The sequence below is a fragment of the Ictalurus furcatus genome, chromosome 9 (genome assembly GCF_023375685.1).
Source record: "Ictalurus furcatus strain D&B chromosome 9, Billie_1.0, whole genome shotgun sequence".
In the NCBI taxonomy this organism is placed as follows: domain Eukaryota; kingdom Metazoa; phylum Chordata; class Actinopteri; order Siluriformes; family Ictaluridae; genus Ictalurus; species Ictalurus furcatus.
In genome coordinates, this window is record NC_071263.1 from 10,898,266 (window position 1) to 10,919,103 (window position 20,838).

General features: G+C 38.7%; 1 protein-coding gene across 1 annotated transcript; it reads left to right on the plus strand.

Moving 5' to 3' along the window:
• The first annotated feature begins 2,521 nt into the window (after nt 1-2,521).
• vsx2 (visual system homeobox 2) lies at nt 2,522-12,614 on the plus strand. The gene is made up of 5 exons (XM_053633049.1): nt 2,522-4,537; nt 4,982-5,066; nt 6,350-6,473; nt 9,474-9,654; nt 11,552-12,614. Exons 1-5 carry the CDS (start codon nt 4,033-4,035, stop codon nt 11,857-11,859), a joined length of 1,203 nt encoding a protein of 400 aa, XP_053489024.1. The 5' UTR covers nt 2,522-4,032; the 3' UTR covers nt 11,860-12,614.
• Nucleotides 12,615-20,838: the final 8,224 nt, after the last annotated feature.

The window sequence follows — 20,838 nt, forward strand, 5'->3', positions numbered from 1 at the left end:
ATAGTCAAATCTTTTCCACAACCTTATTCTACACAGTGCAAGATGTCTTTTGGCTGGGAACAAAGTATGGAAGTACTAAATAAAGCCTTTAAAACAATTCATCACTTCTAATAGGACTGTAGGCCAAATGTAGACAAATGGCTTAGCGCGCCGATCTCTCATTTAGATTGCCTGACATGAGCATATCAGGCTCTAGCAATCTGTGTATAGGGGTTGGGCTAATGCAGCACGCTGGCCCTAACCACAGCCCATATCAAGCTTGTTACCTTCTAGTGACCTTCCCCATGAGTGAACGTTCTTCCCCTACTCAGAAAGAAAAATAGCTGTCAACTGTTTCAAAATATGCTCGTAAACATGATTGGTATGCGCTGCGTTGTGTGCCACTGCTGAGGATTATTTCAGCAGTCAAAGTCTGCATTCATGTGCTATGGACAAGGCTCCATTTTGCTGTCTTCATATTTTATCCATATTCCCAGCAGAGGCTGGTGCACTTGTGCAATGCAGAATAAATTTTAATTATTGTCTCAGCATTTAACGATTGGCCTTACAATACTCCTTTGCATGTGTGGCTCAAAACTAAACTTCATGCTGCAGTGCTTTATGAACAGGCAGAACACTGAGAACAAAAATAACAAATTATGCAACAGCTGTTTGCCTTTTAATCTGAAAGCCATCAGATCTTGCAGCCTTTGATAGGCTACCCGATCTTCACGAATGACTGAACTAAATCTTTCCATAATCTGCAGCTTTATCAGTCTGTCCTCTTATGCATGCAAATCAGAAAGCGCCCATTTCCCAGCGTGGATGGTTTATCAAAAGCTGTGAGACATTTTCACCCATTTACAATAAGCAGCAAAGCCCAGCCCAGATTAGGACAGAAGTGTGTCTGTAATTGACAGCAGGCTGAATGAATATATGGCTTTAACTCGACTGGTTGATGTCATTAGCATATCAGCAGAACATTTGATTTCTTCATTAAACACAGTGAAATGTCTATTTAATAGCTCCTAATTAGTTTCAACTGGTCCCCGTGTAATTATAGCTGTTTTTTTTTTTTATTTATGTAATCACGTTTTATTCATGCGATGCCATGTGTTTACTTGAATTCACAATTTCAGGGCATATCATGTTGACATGCACCTTCACATGTTCTTCACATAATCTCAGGTGAAATGTAGCCTGTGTGTTATTCCATCAGGGACACTCGGGTGTGCAAGTGTTTTTTTTTGTTTTGGTGGCTTGCTTGGCTATGAATGTTATGAAATTAACACTTCATATTGGCTTTATCTGCATGGGTATATTGTGAATTATTATTTAATCATTTTCAGTAGGTATTTTAAATGTCGTTGTCTAAGCCAATCGTAGGTAAGTCAGTTTAACTTTGACTTCCCACATCCTTATAAATAGTTTTGTATTACAAAATTACCAGTTGTGTGTCTTATAGCCTATCTTATAAACTACTGAATCAATTCAGATGTTTCCACCTACTGTTTAATTACTATAGAACTAAATGGCCACCTTTACTAATTATCCTGGTGACATGCCAGTAAAGACTTAGCATGGCCTGCTAATCGAATAATGTCCCATATGGTCAAAAATCACAGCTTTTCTGTGGTGTTTTCCCGCTTAAGCTGATAAGCTCCAAAAGTTTATACATTATTACTGCTCATCTTTATGTGTAACTAATAAAACAGGACAGGCTATGCATTGAGATCATCAAACTCATAGTCCCATTCGGCTATACAGATAAAATGTCGCCTGTTTGGTTGTTCACCTGCACACGTCACTTTAATTAGGCGGGAAAGCGACTTGGGTGCAGTTCTCGCGGGACTTTACGCGACTTGAATCCTTGAGTACGCTCAGCCACGCGTCTCGCGCGCTGCTCCGCCGCCATCACACACGAATCATGACATTTATTTATGCATCAGCACATGGCACTTTGATAAGATCCATGTTATCTCGGTCTCCATCAACGTCTCGCTGCTCATTTCCATAAATTATCTTCTAGTAATTATCTGGCCAGATGTCCAGATTGTGGCACAAATGATCTCTAAATGAAACAAATCTCACTGTAATTTGGTAATTGCTGATTAGACAGTGTGGGCTATTTAATAATAATAATATACATTTTTTTAATGGTATATTTTGCAGTCTTAGCTCAAACGAGTGGGTCAGGGTCTGTGGCTGTAACGCCATCTGTAGGTTTGACCGTCATTCAGTTGGGTTTATCTGTTTTACCTCCCTTTTACATTAGCCATGTCATTATTCCTATTGGATTCTCTCAATCCGTTTTATAAAATTGTAAATTACTACTACTACTACTACTACTACTACTACTACTACTAGGATAATGATAATAATAATAATAATAATAGTAGTAGTAGTAGTAGTAGTAGTAGTAGACCTAGTAATAATAATAATAATAGTGGTAAGAATAATAGCCTAATATAATAATAATAATAATAATAATAATAGTTGTAGCCTAGTAATAGTAGTAGGTTTAGTAATAATAATAATAGTGGCAATAATAATAATAATAATAATAATAATAATAATAATGATAAAGAAAATTAGTTATTTTGATAATATGGGATTTGTGGAACCTCCATTAACCTCTGATTTAATCTAATAAATTATTATAAACTGTTGACGTTCAGTTGTTAGCTAATAATCAACCTTATAATCTGTTGTATCTGACCCCCCTACCATGGAATAAGATACTTCATTAGTATATTTATTTATTTATTTAAAAAAATAAGAAAACTAATTAAAACTTACACTGAAATAGTATTTAGTATTTAGTAAAAAAAAAAAAAAGTATTTAAGCAAAACCCCACCTCTTTAATTGTGTTTATGCGAGCATGAGTAATTCAGTGTCAATCTGCAGGTCTGCCTGTAAATTACAGCAAATTAATCTGATTTATGTATCGAAAAAATCCCGGCCAATTGATGTGATTATAGCTGTATCAAAGTAGGGTTCCGGACAGATGAGCCAAGTACTGAAATGAGATTAGGTTTTTGAATAGATTTTTTTTTCAATTATTATTTTAAGTAGGGTGTCCTTAAACCCCAAACGTTCAAAAGCTTTTAATCGGCTCTAATAGCTTCAACAATCGCAAGTAAAACGGAGAACTTCTGGGGTTCAACCTGGTTTCGTTTTCGCAAAATTAATCCATTAGGCTAATCTGAGCCCCCAGAGCTGCTTTTAATCAAACTGGACTCGTGGCATTTCGAAAACGACTCTTGTGCAGCTTTAATAAACCCAAACAGGGTATATTTGTATCATCGACCAGAAATAAAGCAACACACTGTATAAGCCAGTACTAAGCTTCATGACAAAATGTCCCAGGCATGTTGTTACCGTGTTGGTGAATTAGTATGAGTAGAATATCGACAGGATTTTGATGTGTACTGGACTGGGATTGTGTCTGTCTCCCTGCGTTTTGATCCAGACAACCTGCCATTCAGACCCTGGGTCAATTTGTGCCTTTATTCATTTCTCAAACAACCACGCGCGCACTTCTCTCTGCGTTTTCTCACATCATCATATCTCTATTTGTATTTATTTATTTATTTATTTATTTATTTATTTTATACCGAGGACCTAGTACACTTAAGGATGGCCCAATGTCATTTGTTGACATCAAACTGAGACATCCAGTTGTCATGTAGACTGGTCTACAATTCAAAATAAGCCAATAGTACTAAATAATAGTCTTAATAATGCGTGCATAGTCAAGAACTGTATTTGGTGACTGTAAATGTGAGAGAAGTCTAAATTGGAAATATGTTTTATTTATTTATTTATTTATTTATTTATTTATTTATTTTATGTGGTATCAAATGTCTTTGGGATGAAATGTTGCTACTACGACTGAACATGTCGACTATTTTTCGTTGGGAATATAAACTGTTTAAACCAAGTCTCATTTCGACAAAAAGATCAAATGCGTACTGAGCGCGGGAGACTCGATGAAATTGTGAGCGTCTTGCTCGCAGGTGATTGGCTGCCGACTTCGGGCCCTTGTAGGGATGGACCTTTTGGATAAAAGGAGAATTTCTGGGGGGATCGCGTGTATTTGCACTGGTGGATTCCTGTGCACAAGGGAAACGGGGACTATCCTCAAAGGCACCATGACGGGGAAGGAAGGGGCTGTGTTATCGGAGAGTTTGAACAAACCGAAATTAGCTGAAAACGGAGGGAATAGCAACCCGCACTTGTCAAAGAGCATTACATCACACGCACCCAGATGCACGGGCTTCGGCATCCAGGAGATTTTGGGGTTGAATAAGGAGGCGTCCTCAGCGCCTCGGAGCGCGCTGGAATCCATCCCCGGGGGCGCGCACTTGCTGGCCGCGCGCTCCATGCTTGGCCCCGCCGCAGTCGGGGTCGGAATGGGATTCATCGGACCCGGGGGTATTCCGTCCTTCTACAGGCAGCCTTCGTTTCTGGAGGTCCTGTCAGACGCGCAGAACGTCCATCTCCAACCTCTCAACAAAACAGCACCTCAGGAGGCCGGACAGTCTGCCAGCTCAGGTACGAGTCTTATGTCTCTCTCACACACATCACGGACCTCGTGGGGTGGATGCTACAACCTGCTGTGCTACGTATTTGTGGTGTTTCTGCGTTTCTTGCATCTTCATACAAGGTGCAAGAGTGTGACAAACTTGAGCATTTTTTTTTTTTGCATCACCTACTTCATCATATTATTATTATTATTATTGTTGTTGTTTATTATTATGTCAAGATTTGAGGCTAATTATTGGCTACTGGCGAGTCAATATCATTTAATATTTAAATGAATGTCATTCTCGACATCAGCAGAACAGTAACATTGCACATAGAGTCATGGATTTATTTTGAGGTAATTGATGTTGATGAGTTCAATAGGCCAGAAAAACTCTGCTCCACAGAGGCGCTTATTCGGAAACATCAAGTTGCTTCTTGCGGCAGCAAACAATATGCTTATGAATTTTATAGACTCAGAGGATGTTTCTTCGAGTGAACGAAAAACATCCAAGTCTTCCCTGGGCCAGAGCAAGAAGCGAAAGAAGAGGCGACATAGGTAATTATTCATAGCTTTATTATTTTACAGAAGCATGTATAGAGAGATGAATTTTCACTTAATTAAATATATCGCTACGGCCAGATCTAAAGTTTATACATTTTTAAATAAATTAATTAGTTTATATATATATATATATATATATAATTACTTTCCCGAGCAATTTGTTCTGGTGACTAGTTGATACCAGTTAAGCACCATAATGTAAACATTTGATAAGCATTTGAAGAGAATAATCTGTAAATAAAGTAGTCAACATTATTTACTGACACTGATAGGAATTTCAAATGCTAAATTTTAATTAACATTTCTTGGAAATTTTATCAGAGTTATTAATGTTTTATTTATATATATATATATATATATATATATATATATATATATATATATATATATATATATATATATATATATATATAATATACACGCACAATATACGATAGATAGATGGATAGATAGATAATATGCCTATAATATAGTATAATAGTAGTCATAATACTTATTATTATTGTTGTTATTAGTAGATCTATATTATTTATATTTAATTTAGTAACATAAAGGGAATAATAGAAAACGTCGCTACACTACCTCAGTGTAAAGTACCCTTGAGCTGGTGTAAGAGCTTATAGAGCAAGAGCTCATGCAGCTTCGAGGGCACTTGCTGTTAGCTGGAAATATGATGGCGAGTTTAACATTTGAATGCTCATTTTTATACAGCTTTGGGGCTTTTTAAGGACTGAGTTGAGGAATATCAGCTTTGTTCGATGGTTTATAAAAATACTAATGAAGGATAGCTGTCTATTTGTGGTGCTATAATAACTGAAGCAAATATTATTACTACAGTTACATTCAGCACAGCTAGAGTAATACATACTGATCTAGCTTACCATTGTTAAGTACCTTCACACTGCAATATGCGCTATTGAAATTATAACCAGTTTTATAACGAGTCTCGCTGATAAGGATGAGAAGGTTATCTATATTCGAACACTTGGCCTGTAGGCCTTAAAAAAGATTCTCAGCAAGCATTTTAACACTGTTAGGACAATATAGGTATAGAGCCTTTGTTTTATATTGGCAATTTAGATTAATTATTTTTTTTATGGTTTCCTTATAAGCTGTTTATCAGCTTTCATTACAACATTTTAAACAGACACAACACCGCGCTGTTAATTTGTCTAGCCTAAATGGAGAATAATTATTTCATGTAGATTATTGTTTAGGAAGTGTTTTTGTTAATATTTGTTATTTCAGCTGAGCATAGGCTATTTCTTGTCATATAGGACAATATTCACATCTTATCAACTGGAGGAACTGGAGAAAGCTTTTAATGAAGCTCATTATCCCGATGTCTACGCCAGAGAGATGCTGGCTATGAAGACTGAACTACCAGAAGACAGAATACAGGTAATTTAGCTTATTATAAGGCATGATATAGACCCTTCTGTTTCTGTCAAACGGAGTTTATGTAATTCTGTATTTTCTATAAGAGAATACAGGAAATTGTCATTTCCTGTCAGACATGTGGAAGCAATAAAAAAAATTACATGTCATTATTAAACATATAATAATAATAATAATAATAATAATAATAATAATAATAATAATAATCGGTTAATATAAAGAAAGAAATAAAATAACGTCTGTCAATACTACTGTTGTTTATTATTATTATTATTATTATTATTATTAATAGACAATACCGGTAATTTTGTATGCATATTTTTACATTACATTATTGCCCTCTTCCATTACTTAGATTGCCGAAAGGAAGTTTAAGATGAAAACCTTTCATCAGCGTGTCCGTTACAGATACTGTACAATTCATTTTTATTTTGTTTATCTTTGTCTTAAATAATAATTAAAAAAAGTTAGCTCGGTTTTAAAACCTGTTGCTTTTAGTCCATGTTGATATGTTTCACGCATTGTCGCCTCTTATTTGATCAAATCTTTATTCTTTACACGTCCAAAATAATAATTCGTTCGGATTAAATTTTTTTGTTGGGAAGAATGAGTAAAATGACACATTTTTTTTCCCTGATTTTATTTGCTTGGTCTGTAACATAACGCTTTCCCTGGGTTAATATATTTTTTATCATTTGCATGAATGCTATGCGTATGGCTATTCACTCTGACTCTCACGGATTGTTTTTAATATCATCCCCAGTGTTGTGAAAGAAACCTAATTAGATGTGTAAATTAAAAACATATTCATTGGTGGACGGTTTTGCTGCATTGTGAAAAGATTAATCATAGTTAAAGCCTTTCACATTTTGATCATCGTGTGTTTAAAGCCAGCAATTCAGCAATGGTGTTTGTTGGACGCTTTTGTCTCTTTATCATATAGATAAAAGAAATCAGGACATTAGAAATTAGGACACGGTGAAATACATTTAAAAAATTGTTTTTTTTTAAATTAATTTATTAATTTATTTTTTTTAATAGCATAAATAAAATGTTTTTAGCTCCAGAAAACCTCATTGTTACCCGCAGAATTGCTTTGGTCTACAAACAGATAAGCTATACGTATTTATAATAAGGGTATTTAATAAGGGTATTTATAATAAGGGTAATACAGGTTTAAAACCCGCCTACAGATATTGCAGAAGCAGTGATCAAGGGTGATTAAAATGATGATGCAAGCTATTGCAGGAAAGTGTTAGCTGGATTATTACCAGCAGCGATGCAGAAATCTTTTTAAACTGGGCTGCTTTGACAAGGTTAAGATTTATTTCTTTTTATTGCTCCAGAAAAGATGGTCGTCCTCGTGTCATACAGTGCAGGTGAGCCTGAAGAAGCGTGCTGGCTGGATATGCAGTGCAGAGTGTGCAGTGTACACTGTCAGCCCTCCAGAGCCGCTCTTTTTTGGCTCAGCTTTTGGTCCATCAGGTGGAGTTGTATCAATCAACACCTAACGACCCTTTAAAGCAAAGCTTGCCGTTTCGCCATGCTGTTTGGACACATCATTTCTCATCGGTCTCATGATGAACGTGAAACAATTTTGCTCCCGGAGCGAGAGCGCTAACGACCTAATCAAGCAATCAAGGCGGAAGGAGATTGCGGGGTGACCCGAGCCATCCATCTGCCGACGCGCCTTTTTAATCTCGCCCTCATTATGGCTCCTCTCGATGAATAAATAATACTGAAATAAATAAATAAGAGCTGCTTGCAGTTCTAAGTAAGATTACCATCTAATTTTCCTCATCCAGTGTAATTAGTTAAATCAGACGAGCCCGCTAAGTTGCGAGGGGAGCGGAGGAGCGGCACGGGACGCCGCAGGTTCAGATGAAATAACTCCATTGAATTTATTAGCGCGGGTCAATGGCGCTGCTTCCCTGGGCGCTGCTCGTTTAATTTCCCGTGATATTTGCCCGCCTGTCCACCATCGATTGGGCCTGAAATTAACTTATTTTTCAATCAGCCTCGGCGTGCCCTAGGGGTCGCTTCTCCTCGCTGTCTCCGCCCGCTTTTCTTTGCCGCGACCGATAAGTAATTTCACTTGCATGAAATGAGAGCCATCATCAAAAAAAATTCAAAAATGGTTGGATAATTTCTTATCCAATTGGCCTGTGTGGGGTTCGTAGAATTTGCCCCGCCCTCTATGTCCGGGGGCGGGGCCACATGTTAGATAAGCGCATGAGGGGTGGAGGACCAATTCAACACGTTGCCACCGGAGTGGGATACTTTACCATCCATGAACATCTGCATTAGCATTATTTTAGGGAGCTATGGCCTACTTGTAATTTCCAGAAATCTGAACACGTGCAAGGGATTGTCGCTTGGCCGTCCCAGTTTGGCTGTGCTGAAGAAAAATCTGTATTTGAGAAAATCATAAAGGATTTTTTCACCATCAGCAACGCCTTCTTTTTCTATAGTAGTCTATTAAAGCTTGATCATGGGAGAAAATGAATGAATGGTTGTTTTAGATTCATCTATCCATGCACCCAACCATCCATGCACACACTCATCCATCCATCCACACACACATCTATCCACACACTCATCCATCCATCCATCCATCCACACATCCATCCACACACTTCTCCATCCATCCATCCACACACCCAACCATCCATCCACACACTCATCTATCCATCCATCCACACACATACATCCATACACTCATCCATCCATCCATCCATCCATCCACACACCCAACCATCCATCCACCTATCTATCCCATCTACACATCCATCTATCCATCCATCTATCCATCCATCCACACACCCAGCCATCCACACACATCCATCTATACATTCATGCATTCATCCATCTATCCATCTACACATTCATCCATCCATCCATCCATCCATCCATCTATCTATCCATCTACACATTCTTCCATCCATCCAAACTATTTCATTGGTTTTCAGTGTGGGTTAATCTATAGCTTTAACCCCTCCACAGGTCTGGTTCCAGAATCGTCGAGCCAAATGGAGAAAGAGGGAGAAGTGTTGGGGTCGGAGCAGTGTGATGGCTGAATATGGGTTGTATGGGGCCATGGTGCGTCACTCCATTCCTCTTCCAGAGTCTATACTGAAGTCTGCCAAAGATGGAATTATGGACTCCTGTGCCCCCTGGCTACTAGGTATGTAAATAATCCACATTATAAATAAATAAATAAATTAATAAATAAGTTGCGCTATCACCAGGAGAGTAAGAGTTTGAATCCTGATGGTGCCATAGCCAAGACAGCATAATTGGCCCTGACCCCTGGGTGGGAAAGTTGGAATTCCTGTCTTCCAATGTGTATTAAGCATCCTGAGCACAGGTGGAAATTGGCGGGGGGATTAAAATTATGAAAGACTTAAGTATTTATAAACTGAGATATTTTTGCTTCAGCATTGCATTTTGAGATTCAGATGCTTCTGATCTGGGGATATCTTACAATTTTCAGACTAGTAAGACATTTTTTGCAGGAAGCATTTCTATGTTTAAGTGATCTGTGGTTTTGGAGACTATAATTGTAATTATGGAGAATATGATCATCATGATCATTTTGTTCTTTTGTTGTCATTTGCATTATTCATTCATTCATCTTCAGTAGCCAGTTTTCCTGGTCAGGGTTGCAGTGGATCCAGAGTCTATCCCAGGATCACTGTGCAGAAGTCATTAATACACTCTAACACACAATAAATAACCACAGGATGGTTAACAACTAATCTTTTTATGGAATTCTGTGCTCATGGAAAACCAGTTATGCTAATATGCTTCGTACATGTACAGTATTTGCGGCTAAAGTGCCTACATGGTCTTAAATACTTAAACTTATTATTCTCAACTTCATACAAATAAAATCTTGGCAAGCCTTAGGTTAATAGTTAGCATATTTATTAGTTTGTTGTTTCTTATAATTTTGCAGTGTTAAGGATTACTCAAGCTTCCATTTTGCTTAATGTAAAATTAGCTACTTCAGATTTTTTTTTCCTCAACTGGCTCAAAGTTGGCAGGGCTACACTCATAATCATTCTCATCATGTCAAAACCACACGTTTTGTATTGTTTCACTGGCATGTATACAGACAGCTACCTGTATAAATAGAATGAAACCAGTGATTTTTTTTTTATTTTATTTATTTATTTATTTATTTTGCTGTATTGCCACAGTGAGGAAGTTAAGCATTTGGGTAATTTTTTATATCAATTCATAGCTAGATTAAACCATAAGTTTTCTCTATGCAGTTTGATGGCAGAACTGCTGAGCTTTGCAGAATGCGCAGAGATTTAAAATATTCAAAGCAATGTCCTGCTTTAACACTTGTACCTGGCACCCCTGAGCTGTTAGTTTTATTTCTCTGCTTTCCAGAAAACTTTGCTGTACCTAAAGACGTACATACACAGTCAACATCACAGTATACATGATAATTATATAAGTTCACTGTTTAATCGTTCAAAAAGACACAATATTTGAAGCTAACAATATCAGCTAACAGGGAACAAAACTGTCAGTGAATGTGGGCTTAGTAACGGGCTTCAAGAGACACAAGTGTGCTATCATAACTATGTTATTTCCATGGGTATTAGTTATATATTCCAATAGTTATATATTCCCACTATTTTGAATACAAAGTTTGACATCCAGACATCCGCAGTGCAGGATATACACATTAACCCTATTGGATTATAATAACATTATTCCAAGACAATCAGGAAATATTCATATCAACCCAACAGATTACATTCACATTTCTTTATTTGGAAAGTGCTTATTAAAAGTTAGAGTAGGATCCAAGCATATATATATATACACAAGAGCTAGGAACTTCCACTGACTGACCAGAAACATGCAAAATGCAGGAAAGAGCCACAATTAAACATGGGGGTTAGAGCCTAGTACTCAAAAGTGCTGCAGCTCTTGTCACTAAATCACTAGTACACTATTAGTTTACTAGTTATAATCCCTAGTCTCTTGTCGTTTACCAGTTCAAATGTCTTTCCAATCCCCAGGCACTTCTCTAAATCCGAATCCCTCATCGTTCTTTGCAGGGATGCACAAAAAGTCACTGGAGGCAGCGACAGGCACATCGAGTCGGAAGCCAGACATCCCTCAGCATCCAAACAATGCCAACGTTGACGATACTGATGCCGAGGAGCGGAGGAGCGACTCACCCATGTCTAAAGAGGAACTGAGGGAGAACAGCATTGCTGCTCTCAGGGCCAAAGCACAGGAGCACAGTGCCAAAGTGCTGGGGACAGTGTCTAGCAAGGGACTCGACCATAAAACACAAGGAGAAATGGAGGAGAAGTCCAGCGTGGAACACTCAGACTCCCAAGAAGAGAAAGAGAGCTCTTAGATATGTACTTATAACCTTTGGTCAAACAGCATTGTGTCTTTCTGTAGCTTTCCTTAAAACAAATCCCGATTATCTCTTCTGTATTTCCTCGGAAACCACAGGCAAACAGTGGATCTCCTCTTACCTAGCTAGTGCTATTTTCCTATTCCCACTTAGAGCTTCTGCTATTTTAATTGATAAGTTCACATGTTGATTGGAAAATACAGAAAGCATGACATGCTAATGTTTATTTTTACTTTATAAGATGTGCTTAACCACTAAGTGTCATTTGGTTCTACATAAAGTGTATGCTAGTACAAGAAACAGCCACATTCTGGTCATATTTGGTGGTATTAATGGTGGGTTCCCAAGGACTCAAACTATATCAAAAACCGATGACATGTTCTTCAATCTTATTAAACCTAATAATTTCTTTTATTGCTACGTTAAAAAGTACTATTTCTCTAAAAGTCTAAAGTTTCTCTTAAAGTCTGTACACTGTTACTTTTTACAAGCACTTAGTGGTTGGTTCATACGTTGTGTTAGAATGTAACACTGTACATACTGTAAATAAAGATAGCTTGCTACAGTATTGTTTGAAGTACACTTTGATGTACTTATAATATGTGGGGTTATGTTCTGAGTAAAATGTTGATCAGATTATTAAAAAAAAAAAAAACAACATCTGCAATGTTGACCTATGCCTTTTGTATGGGAAAAGTGATCAAACATAAAATCCTCATGATTTTTTTTAAAGACTCCAAATGGAATTTTGAAACCCTAAAACATATAGAAAGACTAAAATACAGTAATATGAGGAAAAGATTCCACTCAAAATGGCACTGTTTCCACCTGAGCTTGACATGGGTAATCAACTACAAAAGATTTGAACATTATGCTAATCATGCAACATAGCATGCAAAAATAATAGCTCTTTTACCCTAACATTTGAAGTTTTTTATATTCAATTGAATTCCGCTGTGTGTATGATAAATGACATTAGATAAATAAAGGTAATACAACACTGTTTTATAGGAGTTATGTTCTACTTGGTATTTTCAGTGCAACAATCTATCAAGCCTGATGTTCCCTTTTCCTCTATATATTGGCTGAGTGGCCGTGTGTGTCAGCGACTATAATCTGCCACATTCCCAAGGTCTCAATCTAGCTAGATTAAAAAGCAGGAACAGTGCATTGCAGACATATGGGAGAGAGCGTGAACGCAACCCTGGATATGGTACTCTCAGTCTAAATCACAGGCACCAGTGTCCATGCTTACTCTAGATCTTATGATGATAAATTTTTTTATCCTTCATGTGTTTTATTCATCATGTAACCTTGTAAATATATAATTATTCTTTATTCCTCAGTAAAATACTTGTATTAATTGAAATGGTAATGTCTGTTAAATGGAGTAGTCTGTTAACTGTGCTCTCTCTCACTCACACTCACACACACACACACACACCTGGGCAGCTGATCCTATCCTGCCCTTATTATTGAAGGCTGTCAACAGATTATTGATACACACTGTTAATTCAGTCCTCATTTAATTTAATTTACTTAGTGTCCATGTAATTAATTAGTTGCCATCTGCAGTGATTAAGCCTGGCTTATAAAGTAACAAAATATCTCTATCCCATTTTCAGCCGATTACTATTTATGATGTATGATGATGCAGGTTTGGAAACTACTCCATCATCACTTACTGTTTTGGACACACACACACAAAAAAACATTAGTTTGGTAAAACACTACTTGTGTGTTAGCTATTGTAATGCAATGCTCTGCCAGCACGAACTGATACCTGCACATATGTGGCACAACAGCATCATTATTTCATGCTATTTGTCTTGCAGAGATCTTCCTGACATCATGTTGTGCTAAGCTCACATTGCACTCTGCAATGTGTTGATGCAATGAATTTACCCTTCGGCATTCTCTTGTTTGCATGCTGCCTAATTGTAGAATTAGGAATTAGTCTGCTTTTCATTATTTAAAAAGAAAATGAAACAATGTCCAAAACCTTTCCTATTAGACCTAATAAATAGCGACTTTACAGTTTGTAATCAAAACCTCCAGTGTCAATTAAGCTTTATTAAAAGCTTTAAATATCGCTTTATTTTCTGCTTAAAGAAAATGCAGCTAACTGGTCACCTTTCTGTCATCATTCTTTTGATGAACCTCAGAAACATTGTGGTTTGACTCAATTGCTTACTGTCCTGGGCCCAGAAATCTCCAGTGTTATCTGGTTCAGCTAGTCTTGGTATTGCTCATATACTTGAGACTTAATAAGACTTGAGTTCAATATAAACAGTCAGGTGTGTTGGTAGTGCTTTTCAGATGTCTTGTAGATTTTTTTTTCCTATACTTGCAATGGTCACCTTCAGTCTTCTGCAGTATTATGTCACCCCTACTAATTGCCAGGAGCTGCATGAATACCTCATTGTGTTGAGACCTTCCAAGCCATGTGGTGATATATAAGACTGTATTTGCAATAAATTCTGTCTTCATACAGCACAGTACTTTCTCCTTCTCAGCTGTGTGCACAAGCAAAATATGAAGGTTTTGGCTTAGTAGTGTGTGACCATGACTCGAGGTTACCTGTCCTTCAAAGTTCAAACAGACTCCTCTCATTCTCTATTACCTTGGTGAGTGTGCATTCTTCTATACTGCAAGCTTTTTTGTAGCTTTGTAGAACTGTTTATCTTTCTCTTGTTAGCATTACTAGCATGCATTAGCTAATCATGTACATGAAAGGCTATGTTGTCTACACTGGGGTGCACTGTGTAGTTTTAATTAGGGGTGTACTCACTTTTGTTGCCAGCGATGTAGACATTAATGGCTGTGTGTTGAGTTATTTTGAGGGGACAGCAAATTTACACTGTTATACAAGCTGTACACACTACTTTACATTGTAGCAAAGTGTCATTTCTTCAGTGTTGTCACATGAAAAGATATAATCAAATATTTACAAAAATGTGAGGGGTGTACTCACTTTTGTGAGATACTGTGTGTGTGTATGTGTGTGTGTGTATGTGTGTATATATATATATATATATATATATATATATATATATATATATATATATATATATATATATATATATATATATACATACACACACTAATGCACACACACTATGCTGCTCAGATATCTCTCTCTCTTGCTCTCTGGCTTGTCATGGGGTGACCTGAAAGCACAAACAGACACACATAAGTAAACTCAGGCAAATAACACACAGGTGAGAATCATCACGCGTTACCTGCTGGTTCAACCTGCCTCCTCTCCATCAATAGCTGATGTGCGACCATTCCCCCGCCGCCACATACCCCCAACGCCCATCTCAGACTGGGAGCCATCCGGCCTGCAGCTGATGGGGAGAGGGTATGGGTGGCTGCGTATAACCACACCTGGAGGAGTCTCAATGTGGTGTTCTTTGAAGTCAGTGTGACTGGGTAGAGGCAAAAACACATTGGAAAATTCTTCCTGCAACCTGGCAACCTGTGCCCTCTGGGACAGTGAGAGGTGGTCTCCACAGTCAACTGGGCTATATTGGACCACAATTTTTAGACTTACCTCCAGTTCCAGCTCCTCCCTCTCCGGAACCACCATCACCAGAGTCACAGGAAATTCCTCTCTCCACTGTTTCACAAGATTGAGGTGGTATATTTGAAGTTAGCAAAACAAGCATTTTATCTCCCAGTGCAAATTCCTGTAGCCGAGTACACCTGTTATGCAGCCGGGATTGACATTCTTGTGCCTGTAGCAAATCTCCTGAGTTAATTGTCTAAATGTCTGGAGTTTTGCTCTCAGGTCAAGAACGTATTGAATTTCACTTTTGCTATTAGAAGGTCCCTCCTCCCAATTTTCTCTAATGACATCTAAGACACCATGAGGCTTGTGCCTATATAACAATTCAAAACCCTGTGGAGGCTTGTGGGACCTCTCATACTGCAAATAACAAGGGGCTCGTGTCACTAATCCCAATTCTGTGCATCATTGTGAACGAACATATGAATCATATTTTTAAGCATTTGATTAAAGCATTCAACCAGCCCAGCCGTCTGCAGATGGTAAAAGCTGATGCGATCGATTTATCATGCCCTGGTCAGTCAGGGTCTCTTCAGGTTCCTGACTCAAGGGGATAACATGGAAGAGCACCTCTGCAACATTACGTGATGATATGTTTCGCAGAGGAACTGCTTCCTAATATTGCGTTGCATAATCCACCAGTACTAACACAAAGCAATATCCTCATGTGCAAATTTCTAATGGCCCAAAGAGGTCCATGCCAATTCTTTCAAAAGGGACCTCGATTAATAATAATGGGTGCAATGGTATTTTTGGGGTGGCCGGTGGATTCACCAGCTGACATTCACGACATGCTGCACACCACCGACGAACATCACTACGAATGCCTGGCCAATAGAAACGGGTCATAAGATGGTTCGGTGGTTTATTCTGCCCCAAATGCCCAGCCATCAGATTATGGTGAGCTTCCTGGAATAAGAATTCCCAGCAGCTCTTCGGGACCAACAACTGGGTCATTTCTGTTTTTGTTTGAGTATTCCGTATCACTCGATATCCTTAATAATGGTAAAATTCAGGTGGGATAGTGCAACATGATTTCTCTCGATTACTCTCACTTGGTTGAAGGCGTGCCTCAGGGTCTGGGGAAATCCCCAAGGGGAATCCCTGCCAGGGGTTCAGGGGTGGAGCTCTCCCCACCCTCCATGTCCCACTGATGTGGTGAGGACATTGAAGGCCCCAGCACCACCTCCCCAGCCAATGTGCACATATTCAACGCTGTGGAATATCTCTCTCGCTCTCTGGCTTTTCACGGGAGCCCCCTGAAAGCACAAATAGACACACATGAGTAAACTCTGGCTAATAAGGCACACGTGAGAATCATTACACTTTATTTGCCAGTTTGACCTGTCTCCTCTCTGTCCACCGCTGATGCTCGACCACACCCCCGCCTCCACAATATGACAGTTGAAATCAAATATTCAGGAGCTGAGATCATATAGTCCGGAGGCTCATACTTTACAACAGAGCGCTCATTACAAGTTACATTACAACATTCAACCCTACTCAGGGCAAAACCTGATCTTTCCATAGATATTGCTGAAAGTGGACTTCAAAATGGTATACAGTGCCCTCCACTAATATTGGCACCCTTGGTAGATATGAGCAAAGAAGGCTGTGAAAAATTGTCTTTATTGTTTAACGTTTTGATATTTTGTTCAAAATATTAACAAAAGTACTCTGCTCTCATGGATATCAAACAACTGCAAACACAACACATGTTTATCCAAAAAAAAATTTTGTTAAATATATGTGTGCCACAATTATTGGCACCCCTATGAATTCATATGTGAAAAATATATTTGAAGTATATTCCCACTGATATTTAATTTTTTTTTAGTACACCTGGGTGAGTTGGAACAGGAAATTGTCCAACCATGACTTCCTGTTTCACAGAGGTATAAATATGAGGTAACACACAGGCCAAATTCCCTTAGTCATTTATCACAATGGGTAAGACCAAAGAATATAGCTGTGATGTGCGGCAAAAGGTTGTTGAGCTTCACAAAATAGGAAGTGGTTATAAGAATATAGCAAAAGCATTAAAAAATGCCCATTTCCACCATCAGGGCAATAATTAAGAAGTTCCAGTCAACTGGAAATGTTATGAATCAACCTGGAATTGGATGTGTGTCTATATTGTCTCAACGCACTGTGAAGAGGATGGTTCGAGTGGCCAAAAAATCTCCAAGGATCACAGCTGGAGAATTGCAGAAGTCAGTTGTCTTGGGGTCAGAAAGTCTCCAAAACTACAATCCGAAGTCTCCTACACCACCACAAGTTGTTTGAAAGGGTTTCAATAAAAAAGCCTCTACTCTCATACAAAAACAAACTCAAGCATCTTTAGTTTGCCAGACACTACTGGAACTTCAAATGCGATCGGGTTCTATGGTCAGATGAAACCAAAATGGAGCTTTTTGGCAATAAACAGCAGAGGTGGTTTTGGCGCACACAGAGAGGTAGCCAGATGGTAGAGTACTTCGTGTTAAATTTGGTGGTGGCTCTTTAATGTTTTGGGGCTGTTTTTCTGCCAAAGGACCTGACATTTTGTTAGGATACATGACATCATGTCAACAGATATTAAATGAAAACCTGACTGCCTCTGCCAGAAAGCTTAAAATGGGCCATGGTTCAACCTTCCAGCAGGACAATGATCCAAAATCTACATTAAAATGAACACAAAAATGGTTTACTGACCACAAAAACAATGTCCTGCCATGATCCTCCCAGTCCCTTGACTTGAAACCCATAGAAAACCTGTGGGGTGAACTGAAGAGGAGAGTCCACCAGCATTTGAAGGATCTGGAGAGATTCTGTATGGAAGAATGGTCTTGCCATGTATTCTCCAACCTCATCAGGCATTATAGGAGAAGACTCTGCTGTTATCATGGTGAAGGGAGGTAGCACAAAGTGTTGACTAAACGGGTGCCATTAATTGTGGCACACATATATTTAACTTTTTTTTGATAAACCTGAGTTTTGATTGCAATTGTTTGATATCCATGTGAGCAGAGTATCTTTGTGAATATTTGGAACAAAAGATCAAAAGGTTAAACAATAAAGAAAATTTTTCACAGCCTTCTTTGCTCATATTTACCAAGGGTGCCAATATTAGTGGAGGGCACTGTACCAGCATTTTAAAGTCCCATTTCAGCAGTAGCTATGGAAAGGTCTGGTTTTGCCCTGAGTAGAGTTGGATATTGTAATGCAAACTACAAGATGTAATATACTTAGATACTGACAGCTTTCAAGGGGGATCTGGGCAGCTCCCAGCTCGCCTGTGGTCAAATCCTGTGGCACGTGTTTTGGCTATTATGATGAATCACATGTAGATTGGGTATGGCCATATGCCTGCCATTGATGCCAGATGTGCATAGCCCAAGTCCTGAGTGCAGACACATGAATGACTCCCTGACTAGGACTTATTACAACTTGTGTGGCACACACCAGCAATATGTCCCTCCAATCTGCAGAAGCTGACTCTTCTGTGAGCAAGAGCTGTGGTAACCTGGGCCAGGTTAGTGAATAGCAGATTGGTGTCTTGTGGGCATTAAAACATGGAACTAGGCTGTGGTGACTTAAAGGTGCCACACGAATGGTCCATTTAGCCATGCTGGATTTTGAAACATGTGCCCTCCTGTCCAGAGCCTCTTTGAAGGGTGGTCCAAAGAGTGGCCCTCTGCAAAGCACGTCCTTCAGGGTCAATTTTCACACATCACACAGAGAGGATTGTGCTAACCACATCAGGTAAAGTATATAAAGCAAGTTATAGGACAGTGGCCCCATATCTTTAGGCAGGAGGAGCCAGGAGCCTATAGCTTAATTGCTAATCTGCAGTGGACACACTATTGCAACAGAATGTACGTCCATGGGAGTAGCGTCTACACCCAGAAATAGTGACCCGTTTCTGGAAAACATTTGGTGAGGTGGAGATGGACATTTTTGCCAGTGCTGAGATAGCTGGCAAAACCCAGGTTCCCAGAACTGCTTTCACTAGTTGTCCAAACACCCTGGTGGCTTCTTCCCTGAACAGATTTCCCATCTTAAATGGACTGTGAGTTTTAGCACCCTCAGCAAGGTTATCCATGTCTGTGGGACTGAATCAAATGACTACAGTCTAGCATTCCAGGAAACACTCCATAACAAAAGAGCTCTAGCAAATGGGCTTTGTATGCCCTTGAGTGGACAGTGTTCTATGAATGTTGTCCCCCTTCATCAGCTGGATCAGGGGAAAAGCAGCTTTACAACTAACCTGCAAAGGTGACCTGTTTCCAACTCAACATATTTGTCAAAGCAAACATAATAAAGACTGAGATTTTTATTAAGACTGAGAAATGCCAAATTTATGCTAGACCTTAATTATTTAGTGTAGGATAAATTTAGTGGTCTGAATTGATGATGGTCACGTTACACAGATGTTTTAGAATGAGGCACACAACAAAGTTAAATAAACCTAGACTTTTCAAATGTTAGTGTAGGGTTAGAAAACACAACAGTCTACATTTTCTGCACGCTGAAAAAAGGGTACTAAACTGTACCTTTCCTTGGGGTGGTACCCTTAAGGGGGCATTTATTGAAACTTTAGTATGCAAACAACATGGCCAAAAGTATGTGGACACCTGACAATCACACCCATAAGGGCTTGCTGAACATCCCATTCCAAAGATAGTCCCCATTTTCAGCTATAACAGCCTCACTCTTCTAGGAAGGCTTTCCACTAGATTTTGGAATGTGGCTGTGGGAATTTCTGCCAAAACAGCATTAGTGGTGTTGAGAGAAGGCCTGGGGTGCAGTTGGCATTCCAATATATCCCAAAGGTGTTCAGTATAGTTTATGTCAGGGCTCTGAGCACCTGACTTGACTTTTTCCACACCAGCCTTGGCAAACCATGTCGTCATTGACCTCGCTTTGTGCACAGTAGATTTGTCATGCTTGAACAGGTTTTGGGCTAAGCCTGTTAATTCCAGTCAAGGGAAATCTTAATACTACAGCATACAAGACGATTATAGACAATTGTGTGCTCCCAAATTTGTGGTAACAGTTTGGGGAAGGTCCACATGTACGTAGGTGTGATGGTCAGGTGTCCACACACTTTTGGGCACATAGTGTATTGTTTACCAAGAAATATGTGTGTAGTGTAGTTTTAATCTAAAACTTGCCTCGTAAAAGGTACAATTTAAATATACAAAAAAGTGTAACCTTGTAGGTATATTTTCTCTCTCAGAGGGTATCAGAGCATTACTTCTGGCTCTGACAATGCTGACAATTAATATTATCCTTGATTATTCTTAATTTCCATCAAATATACTGACTTGTCCTCAACATCAAGTAAACATTTGGTTCAAAACACTATCTAATAAACGTGAAAAGGTTTTGAAAGAGAAAACACAGAATAAATGAGTGGTGTT

Bases quoted from the DNA above. Each gene is read 5' to 3' on its own strand.
- vsx2 (XM_053633049.1), top strand. From the start codon at position 4,033: ATGGACCTTTTGGATAAAAGGAGAATTTCTGGGGGGATCGCGTGTATT. The intron at 4,538-4,981 runs GTACGAGTCTTA...TGAATTTTATAG, and splicing joins CGGACAGTCTGCCAGCTCAG to ACTCAGAGGATGTTTCTTCG. The intron at 9,655-11,551 runs GTATGTAAATAA...CGTTCTTTGCAG, and splicing joins CTGTGCCCCCTGGCTACTAG to GGATGCACAAAAAGTCACTG.